At 40.1% G+C, this 10828-nt stretch overlaps 1 protein-coding gene across 2 annotated transcripts; it reads right to left on the reverse strand.

Annotated features, from left to right (window-relative positions):
* Positions 1-17: 17 nt before the first annotated feature.
* On the reverse strand, positions 18-9471 carry ric8b (RIC8 guanine nucleotide exchange factor B). 2 transcript variants are annotated; one of them, XM_074677574.1, is made up of 10 exons: positions 9127-9471; positions 8651-8698; positions 7935-8564; positions 7145-7239; positions 6384-6534; positions 5551-5649; positions 5228-5372; positions 4936-5080; positions 4710-4829; positions 18-1967 (listed from the first exon to the last, which is right to left on the reverse strand). In XM_074677574.1, exons 1-10 carry the CDS (start codon positions 9208-9210, stop codon positions 1859-1861), a joined length of 1626 nt encoding a protein of 541 aa, XP_074533675.1. In that variant the 5' UTR covers positions 9211-9471; the 3' UTR covers positions 18-1858. The 2 variants fall into 2 exon arrangements, with proteins under 2 accessions (XP_074533675.1, XP_074533676.1); XM_074677575.1 differs by having other exon boundaries at positions 19-1967; positions 5551-5646; positions 9127-9470.
* Between the last annotated feature and the right edge of the window lie 1357 nt (positions 9472-10828).

Genomic DNA, 10828 nt, shown 5'->3' on the forward strand with positions numbered 1-10828 from the left:
AAAGACATCTTGACTTGATTTCCATTTTATTAATGATTCAGTGAAAACCCGGCAAAGTAAAACAAAGTGGGAGCTTTGTGCAGCATGTTAAAGATGTGCAAACAGAAGAAAATAGTACCCAAAATATTTTCTGTCCCGATGGAGAAGTTAGCAACATGCAACTGATTTATTATTGCTGAAAAAGAAGGCATTCAGACAGGTCAAATAAACTGATCCACAGATGCACAACAAACACGTGGGAAAACAAGGACACAGGAACATAAATAGTCAAAATATATCAACATTTTTGGCCTTTCCACTGAAGTTCTTTCTGAAGCTTGTAGTGATTATATTTCACTCTAAGACACTTTTTTGCTGGTTTCACCTTAATGTTCTCTTATCTGTATATTTGATGAACACATAGCTCTTCAAACAGGTACAAAAGCATCTGAAGAATCACACTTAACTCTTTAGCAGTTTTTTGCCAAGTATGTGTTATTTTAATGTTTCTGAGTAAAATTTGATCTGGATCATCATCACATGAGCAGGAAGTAGTGATGACTCATGTCAGGTGAGAAGTCTGCTCATTTTTAACTGGTAATGTAGGGTCATTGATTCTTATCATAATATATCCTGTGGTTAAAGAAGTATCATGGTTTTGTAATCATGATAAAAGCAGTTTCAGAACAGGTTTCAGTTCTGGGGCCAAATGATTTCAGGCGTCTTTTAAATTAAGTAAGTCTTATCAACAAAAAGGCATATTTTCCATTTTTACACACACTTGTAAACTTTTAAATTTACAGAAAAAACTATGAAAAAGTCAATTTAGAAAATAAAAAAAATCACAATAATGAGAAATGATTTCACATCATGCAGATTTGGCAAATATAACATGGATCAGAGAATCATACATGTTTACACATTTCTTTGTCAAGAGTCAATAGGCACAACCCATCTGTTAACTTTCATCCACTGGGGAAAATGTTAAATTATTCCACTTCAAGTTTTTAATTCTTAACAAAAACAGATTTCATGTCCAAAACAACTCAGCGACGCAGCAGTGAGCCAACAAGACCTGAATTTGTAAAGTATCCCTGGTGACTAACTGGTGTGCCACATTCACACATGGCCTGTTTTCTGAATTTAACATCAATCCTGTAGTCCAAACTTGACACACTTCATGATTTTAACCCAAGCTCCCAATGATCTCATTTTTAAATAAGTTTACAATGTGAGTTGATTTATCTAAGAAAAAACAGTACAGTAAAAAAAATGTATCAGCAGTAATAAGAGACACTTGAAAAAGTGAAAACAGAAGCACAAGAGGAATGATTATTCAGACCCAATTACACTTTAACAAACCATAACAGTGCTTTTAATGTGATACACATGATCCAGCAAATATATTATCATCTCGACTAAAGAAGCAGGAAAATAAGCAGCGAAGGTGCAGCAATCACCACAGGAGCCTCCTGTGTGTAATCATGATGTCACTGCAGTCTTTCTGCACATGAAGTCCATTTCTCTTTCAGAGAAAGGCTTTCAGCTGGGAAGGACCCTCTGCCTTTTCTTTTGATGCATTCAGCTGTGTCCCAGTTGAAGCCCTGATCACCAGAAAACCCATTTCCCGACCAAATTCATCAAAACGTTCAACCAAGCTGATGAGCTGTATTTTTTAGGGCCTCTTTCTGGTGAGCCAGGTTGAAAATTTGACTCATTTTGAAGTGGAGATATAGGTTCAGCTAGCTCCAGCTTCTCCCAGGGACCCACCTTCACGTGAGCTTGATTTAAGGATCAGGTACTTGAAGTGGGACACAGTTTTAGTTGTGTTGAGGCATGGTGAGGTCAGTCCACAACATGTGGCTGGATGTTCAGTGCGCTAGTCGGAGTCTGATCCTGAGTCGTCCACAGGTGGGTCACACAGGGTTTCTTCAAGAGGGGCTAGAGTCCCATCAGGTCTGACTCCCATCGGCCGGATCACGTTCTGCCTGTGGATTGAAAACAAACATAAAGGATTAGAAAGGTTATAATTTAATTGACACTCAATCAACCTTGTGTTTTAGATGACTCCATTCAAGGCCTGTCCTCATAGAGCTTCCACTCGTACATCTTTACTCTTTTCTCCGTGAGAGCCCAAGAACCCGCACTCCATAACCCCGCCTCTTAAAGGACACTTGCCCCTGTCAGGCCATCCTCCCCCCCCTCAGCTCTCTCCCCTCCCCTCTCCACTCCTCTCCTGTGGCAGTTTAATTACAGGATCACCGCTCTGACTAATCTCCACAAAGCCATGGCTGCCCCTTCATCCTAATCCAATTATACCTGCACTGAGTGTCACCACTCCCTCTGAGATGATTCATCAGGGAAATATCCATCACAGGTTCAAAAGGGCCTTTAACATTCAATTGAGAGTAAGATGTAAATTGCAATCAACTACCAACTGATTCCTGCATTTAAGTTTCGCATTCTCTAGAAAAACTACAGGTTAAAAGAAAACGTGTACTGGTGAAATTTACCAAAAGTATCCATGTGTATTAATTACAAATATATATGACTGATCATCTTGACCAGCATTTACAGCTCAAAGTCATCATGTGTGATGAGGGCTTAGAAATTTATAAATAAAAAAACAGCCCACAACATAATTTCTCCTAATTAAGGCCGAAACAAATCAAAGAAAAATCCTCCCCTGCTCCTCGATGTAAAGGAGGACTGAGAGTGGGGTGCAGATCAGAGTGGGCAGCGGTTGGGGATGCAGAATATGCGCTAATTGGAGGACCAGTTAAGCAGTTAGGGGAGCACATTCTTGCCAGGCGCTGACCGATCTCCTTGGAGGCCGTACTCCACCATCATCACACCTCCTTTACCAAGGAGGAGAGGAAAATCTTCCTCTTCTGAGAACACGTGCCTCATTACAGCTCAACCCTCTTTTTGGCTCAACAATGACAGGGTCAGCTTTCTTCTGTCTTCACATTTGTTCAGCCGCATCTCATCCTCCTCATCCACGTTCCACCAAAATTGCTTTGTCTAGTTTTCGCTCCTGTCTCAGTCCACTGTGTCTGACAAATGACTGACTCCTCGGGATGAGAAGAATAAAGTCAGGAAACGTGTTATTAAAAAGCGGGGACACAAAAGACTGTGTGCCAATTAGATGATAATTAAGAGTGGTGGTGATGATGCTACAGCAGCATGCCGGCAGCCTTTATTTACTCCAGCTGAATGCTGCGGCATGCTGCAAGTCTCTGACTAATTGAGGCTTTAGCTAACGGGAAGAGATTCTTCCTTTGACAAGTCAGTTGGCAGGGAACATCTCACAGTTACCTTTGTACAGACGTCATGTGCAGCTAACGTTAGCCTCCGCTCACAAAGGAAAGGTCAACACAAATAAAGCAGAGACCCATGCAGAGGAAACAATAAATAAAATCAATAATTTGAGCAAAACCAAGCAAAACCAAAGATGAAAAAAAATAGTGAAGCCTCTGCAAAAAGAATCACTTCATTATTTGTCAGACAAGTCTTGTGTTATCAGGTAGCAGCATATCTGAAAACTTTTCTTTAACATTCATTCTATGAGTTATTTCTACATTTGCATGTTTCAATCCCCAAACAAAGAGTGGTTTCTAGACATCCCCCTTGATGAACTGTGTCCTATTTATCCTCTTATACATTATTCTTGTGTTAAAGATTACCCATAAAACCAAACTTTACTTTAAACATTTACAGAACTACGATCAGATGATTTTAGAGGGGCTGTGAGGAGTTTGAAAGTGATCTTGAAAAAGTCTCCTTTCTAGATGTATACCTGATTGTTATCTACACTTTAAAATGAGATTATCAGCAATATTGCTGGTTACAGCTTATTCTAAATTGCTACTTCTTAGCATCCAGGATCGGATTGATTTATGGCACGTCTAGGTCTCTATGACAACACCACGCCAGCTGACAAAGTTTAGTAGAAGAAGAGATAAAACGCATAGATCTGTGTTTTTCTGTGATAAAAATGATTTCTATGACTAATTTTCAAGTGACGGTGAACACAGGAGCCAAACTGTCAAGACAGAAAAAGGACAGAAAAGCACATGAAAGCTAAACAGGAGAGTGATACAGCCCGAGCTACAGGCTAATTAGCCTTTAGCTTGGGCTGTATCACTCTATAACACCAGGGCTAAACTGTTTGTGATAATGTTCATTCCAACCCACAGTCAGCAGTTATTCTGCAGTGGTCTGTTAAAACTTGAGTCTATCAATAAAATGAAGAGTGAGGCTACGTTAGCACATTACGGACATGCACCATACTGCCAGCTGCGCTAAATATAAACAACTACTAAACTACTTACAAACTGACACTGTTTAATTGTTGTCACATTAGCCTACAAATACATAGGAGCACTCTGCTGCCGATGTTGCTGACATGTAGCTGGTTAATATGTTTGCTCAATGTCATGTTTCAAACCGTATCGCTATGAAACTGTACTGATAAATACCTTACCTCAGCGCGTTGTATCGATCAAAAAGTTGTCTTGAACAAAGAAAATTTGTTTTGGTCTGATCTTCATTTAATTCCAAAACAAATACACGCCTCACTACAAGTAACTTAAGACAGTGTGCGGAGACTCTGGGCCACAAGGTGGCAAGGGAGTGCAATCAAAACAGATCCTCCTCACAGCATTTTTAAAGTTCTCTACGTCCAAGTGTTTTTTTTTTTAATCTAAGTGTTGTGTTTTCTTGTTTACCTTGATAACTTGTCAAACATATTAGCAAGCTTTTGTGCTTCATACTCCTTCTGCTCCTCTGTCATCTCTTCAATAGGGTTCGGCATTGGCTCCTCGACGTGACCAGTTATAGGGTTAATGCTGGAACAAGTAGATGAGACACACTCATGGATAGATGCCAACAAAAACATTATTGATCCATGCTGAATAAGCTGAAACCAGACTGAGCTTTGTTCAGAGAACTCACAAAGGTTTGGCAGTTTTGTACTCCTCTGTGTCTGAGTCCTCATCCTCTGAGTACTGAGTCTCTCCCCTACCGCCTGCAAGAAGTCCTCGAGCCACCAGAAGTCCCGCTGCGTTCCCATAACCTGTGTACTTCAACAGGTTGTCCACTGCAAAACCAGATCACAGATACACAAGTCAGAGAAGGGACACACAAAGGCTTATACCTGAAGATGATCTGTGCACTACTTTATCATCAACTGTGTTGTGACCCCCCGGGGTCTCCCTAGTCCTGCTCACTGCACCCCTTCACTAACCACTTTCTTTACAGAGCACAAAGAGGAACTCTGCAGACGTCTGCTTCACGCCCATATCCACATGTGTCATGAGGCGAACCAGTTTGTTCCTGACTGCGCTGCCAATCTCTGGCCTGATCTTCACATCCTTCAGGGGGGGAAGTACCTGAGGAGACAAAAGAACAAAAGAAAGAAGCCATGGCAAATAATTTTAGATCCTGGTGAGAGTTCTTGGAATGATGTGGTCACTCACTTCATCTGGAACAAATAAACAACCCAAATACAGCATTTTGAAAAGTCATAAATTTCATCATGTCTCTGTTATATGTTTGCAGATACTGTACCTGAGCTTTGATGTATCTACGGATCTCCCTGTGTTGTCTGGATCCCTCAGTCAAAAGGCTGAGCACTGGAGTCAAACATTCTTTGTAGTTGGAGCCCTGCTTGAAAAAACACAATTCAAAGACACTTCACGACCTGAACAGCAGACAGATTTTATCTTTTTTTTTTTCATATTCGGGGGGTATGTCTCTAATTGGAGCGGACAGGACAATGGATAGAAAAGGAAAAGGGACAAGAGCGACATGCGGGAAAGGTGCCACGGGTTGGACTCAAACCTGGGCTTTACTCATGGATTGTGCAACCTAGACCTCTAGACCACGACAGCTGTCATTAAAAACACAAATTACAATTTCACTTAGCAGACGCTTTTGTCCAAAGCGACTTACAACACTGAGCAGTTGGTGCTTTGCTCAAGGGCACCTTGACAGTGCTTAGGAAGTTATGCTCACACCTCTCCATCTATCAACCCAATTCCCAATCTTGGTCCGTGCTGGGACTCGAATCAGCGACCCTCCAGTTACAAAGCCAAGTCCCTATGGGCTGAGTTTCCGCTGACTCACAAATTCAAAATGTTACAAATAATTTCTCTGAGTGAACTTATACATCTGAAACTTTATCATTTGCCCTTTAGAGCCAATTATAACAGCTAAAACTTTTAAGATATATACTACATCACTTTGGAAAATAGCGTCTGCTAAATGAAATTGTACAACTGTAGACAAGTCCATTTTAATCAGACAACACTAAAAGATGCAGCAGATGAGCAATGAGCACTTCCTGTTTGTAAATGATTCAGGTTTTTTATTCTGTGCATGCTGCAGAGGATGAACTCTACCTTGTCGATCCTTTTCTCCATGAAGTCTAGTAACACCTGGATGGCGTCCATGTTTTTCCCCCCATATTTCTCCTGCCCTCCCTGTACAGGCAGGTCAATCAGCACATCCAGGCAGGACACTGGCAGGTTGTTAAGCAGGTTGACAGCATGGCTGGAAAGACAGAGGAGATATTTTTATTACCTAGATTCTTCCAGAACAAACCTGATTAATTAAAAAAACACAAGAAATATTATTACTTTTACATGACACAGTTAGATTTTCATCAGTGGTCAAAGATTCCTGGCATTCCTGCATTAAATTACCAGGAGAGATAGCCCTGCTGCAATTTAAAGACAGCTTAAAGGATTTCAGAGATTTAACACCAAACAAGGCTCAGATGAAATGTTTTATATCTGTGACCTTTAAGTCTGGTATCAGGACCAGTCATTGGGTCTTGTAAATGCTGTGGGCTGCTTTCACACTCACAGTCACTCTGTGATTGGCTGAACAGATGCATAAGTGGATAAAGGTTGATCTGCTGAGACTGCTGTATGCATTCCTCTGCAGTTTTGTTCATCTTCATATAAAGTTTAATTACCATCACAGCTGAACAGCAGCGTTCAAGTGAAACAGCAATCATAAGCTACAAATGGAGGGGCATGTACTACAACTGGGTTGTTTTTTTCTCCTTTTTTTAGCTTTTTTCCCCAGATATCTCAGAGCAGAGGCTTAGTTAAGCAGAGTGCCCTAAAACCATGTTTACAGTGAGCAGATTTCCCACCTGTGTGCTTCCTCTGTTTTCTCCTCAGTTTCAGTCTTCTGCATCAACAGATGACGCAGGATGGCAGCTATGAGTCGGAACTGGTGCTCATCCTCCTATCAATTCAAAGATGGAAAAAAAACAAACATTAACATCCACTGTACAATTTGATTAAGTCCAAAAAATCAAAACCACATTAGTATTTGATATGGAGTCATTTTTATTTACATGAAAGTAAAACAAAGCTGTTTTTTTGAGTGTGTAGATTATGTAAACTTTAGCTGTGTCAAATAAAAGTGGAGGGATGCTGTAAGTTACTGCTACTGATATGTTTCATCATTTATTTTAGTTCTGCGGGAAAATCCTGGGTGAATATTTTATTAATACAGCCCCCCTGGAAAATTAAATAACAAAAAAAAAGAAATAAAGAAATTTGGTTAACATTTTAAACTGTACTGGAGCAGTATCAACAGTCACAGTATGAGCAGTGTATTAGCTTGACCTTTGAGTGAGTTTGATGGGGATTAAAGGACAAAAGCACTTAAAAATTAGCCAGTAACCATATAGTCAACCTACATTTCTCAGAGGTGTTAGAGCTTTCACTCTGAACCCATTGAGAGGGGCTTCCCTATTACTTGGTCCCTTCCTGATACATTACACTGTGCAAAAACTGCATGTTTTGGTATGTTGACTTGTAAAGTTTGAATCAAGAAATAAACAAATGTTAAGCAATGAGACATGATAAGAATGATGAAGGAACCAGATGTATCATCTTTGTGGTCCAGCACAATCTAATGTGAGTAGCACTCACCTCACCACCCACATATGACAGTGTGAGGTTGAATGATGCTTTGAGTGCCTCCATTGCTCGTTCATTGTCCTCTGCAGGCATGGGCAGAGCCTGTGGATCTGGTGAGGCAACTTCATATGGACCAACCCAGTGCACGTCCAAGGTGTGCTCCAGCACCTCTGTCAGGAGTTTCACAGCATGTAGTTCTCTTCGCATAACCCCCCTCACATCAGGCCTTAAGGCAGACAGCAGGAAGAGAAGGCGAAGAGTAAAAAGGCCAACCTCGTGGTTCCATGTGCTGGCTGTTCGGAGGCTTCTGCACAGACCGTGAGCCAGCTGCACGTCTACACTGACCTGCTGAGCTGCAGGACTGTTATAAACCACGTTGCAAAGGCACTTTAAGGCCTCAACAACCACCCTCTCCTCTTCTTCGGACTGGGTGTCCTCCTGAACAATTTTCTGGTTGTCATCTCCTTCCCCTTCAGAGTGCAGCCTTGCCATTCGTCCCAGGATCAACATGCCCTCCCTGGTGGCTACAGGTGAGAGGACATGTTTGTCTCTGGAGAGGATGCGCAGCGTTTCTAGACAGGTCTTTTGACAGCTAGGCTGCACCTGCCTCCCAAGTACAGTCAAGACACTCTGACAGAGCTTCTGCAAAACAAGATGGAAGATTATAGATTTTGATATACATTGGGCATCATAATTTAAGAACACACTATTCAGATTATCATACTCACGCTTCGAAGAGTTTCCTCCTTTTGCTCAAAGGTGAAGGTGTGGCTGTTCTGAAACCAAAGAGATGCTTGATGAGGATAAACATTCCGGCCTAATATTTAACATGGTCTACATAAAAAATATAAATAAATGCAAGCCTCATCGAAAAAAGTGTTTGATGATTCATATTTCACTTACAGGTTCTTTAAAATAGCTTTTGCTTGCTAAGGCTACTGTACAGCAGCACTGAATCGAAGGGCAGCGTTAGCATTAGCAATATTCAACTGGCGATGGAAACAATATACTTTATTGATCTCGTTAGAAAAGTCGTTGATAATTTTTTACGCTACATACTGAAGATCACATAACCGTGCTAACATCTCAGCCAAGCTGTCTAGAAAGTTGTCAAGCTTGCTCAATGCTAGCTGTGTAGCTAGCTAACTAGCATTAGCACCTCTGTTTGTTTTGGTTGACGTAAAAAGAAAGAGCCGCGACTCACCTCTTGATTATACTGCCGAAGAAGCTTCTCTGTTTCCTCCTCGTTAGAGGCTTCAAGCTGTGATAAGATGGTATTTAAATCCATGTTGAAGTTTGTAAAGAAAACGGATGGTTAGCTTGGTTTTAGACGCCGACAGTAAATGTAACACAGCTAGCTGGCCAGCTGTCAGGCTAGTTGAATGTGTGTGTTTGAATCAGGTCTGCGGCTGTCAGAAGGGACACAGAGCAGGGAAACTCCCGACCGTCTCCATCACAGGACTGAGCTGCTCATCCGATGGGTTTTTCAGTAAAATTCAGAATACAAGAATGTAAAAAGGCATTTACAACGCTAAACTGTCAGTGAAAGTTCGGCTGATATTATATAGCAGATCAGAAGAAAGAAACAAAGGGGAGGAGTACATGAAAAAATGAGTTAGTGTAAACCGAGCTAGTTTGACAGAAGACAGACATTTAAAAAACTGGACAATTTAAGGGCTTTATTGATATAATATTTCACAAGGTTATTATGAAAGCTTATTTCTGCCAGTATAAATGGAAAATAAAAAAAAATAAATGAGTTTTAAAAGAAAAGAAAGGAAAAGAAAGAAATCAGTATCTTATCACCATGGGATAGTATCTCGTGGTCATTAATAGGTTTTTCATTATTGTGAGGTTTTATTTCATAATCATGAGATTCTATTTCTTTCTTTCTTTCTTTCTTTCTTTCTTTCTTTCTTTCTTTCTTTCTTTCTTTTTTAACTTTACTTCCTTTTTCCTGGGGAAAATTGGCTTCCATATCTCCTCGTGGGGGAAGATCTTGTTTTGGATCAGGGGTGATAATTTTCATCCAAAGTTCCATTCATATTTTGCTCAATTTTACTTTACCTGCTGTTGAAAATGTCCATAATGCATGATACTGTGACCTTTGTCTTAAACTGTGTAGCAGAAACAATTTGCATCAGGGCATAAAAGTCCAATCATCCACTCATGGAACACTGAATAGATATTTCTATTTAATATCATTTACTGTGCTAATTTTGGGGCCCCTAATGGGTTTGACTGTATAGAGCTCACATACTCTCAGACTTAGCCAGACTTAGAGTTTTATTGTAAACAATTTTCAGAAAAAATAATAATAAAAAAAAAAAATCCCCATTCCTACCCCTCTACTGTAAAAAAAAAAAGTGTTTATATCAAACAAAACTCAGATAAAAAAAAGTCAGTTCAAGGAATTGGAAGGGATAATATGATAAATCCTTTCTCCTTTTAAAGGTTTTTTTTTTTTTTTTTTTTTTAGTAGTGAAATGCAGGTAGATCAGGAACCTTATGTTCTCATCAAAAATGTTTCCATGGCTCAGTTCCCCTTCATGAATCCCAATATATATTTTTTAAATCCCAAAATGTAAATTTAGTTAAAAATATTTGTAACCTTAAACCAATTATATATCCAGTTTAAAACTTGAAATTGTCTTGTCACTGCTATATTAAGAATATGTAAATATTCTTATTTTATACAACATCACTGTAAAGGGAGCTCTCAGTTTCACCCCTGTGGAAGCACTGTTTCGTTGATCCGTCAGCATACGTCTCTCACAACAGATGGCAAAGCTTTTCCTCTCATCCAGGACCAGCAATCTTCTTCTACAATCTTCAGCGGATATTGATATTGACACTCAGGTCAGGCGATTCAGTCCTATTATTCGTCATTTCTGTGTTGCTCAATC

Source organism: Halichoeres trimaculatus, unplaced genomic scaffold (genome assembly GCF_033239565.1).
Source record: "Halichoeres trimaculatus isolate MK-OKI-2021-1 unplaced genomic scaffold, fHalTri1.1 fHalTri1_scaffold_10, whole genome shotgun sequence".
NCBI classification, from domain to species: domain Eukaryota; kingdom Metazoa; phylum Chordata; class Actinopteri; order Labriformes; family Labridae; genus Halichoeres; species Halichoeres trimaculatus.

What these genes read in the sequence shown, in the direction of transcription:
- ric8b (XM_074677574.1), bottom strand. Translation starts at nt 9,210, where the DNA reads ATGGATTTAAATACCATCTTATCACAGCTTGAAGCCTCTAACGAGGAG. An exon ending in TGTCATATGTGGGTGGTGAG is followed by an intron (nt 7,240 to 7,934) that starts GTGAGTGCTACT and finishes TTGAATTGATAG; the next exon opens with GAGGATGAGCACCAGTTCCG. An exon ending in TGTGCTCTGTAAAGAAAGTG is followed by an intron (nt 5,081 to 5,227) that starts GTTAGTGAAGGG and finishes CTGGTTTTGCAG; the next exon opens with TGGACAACCTGTTGAAGTAC.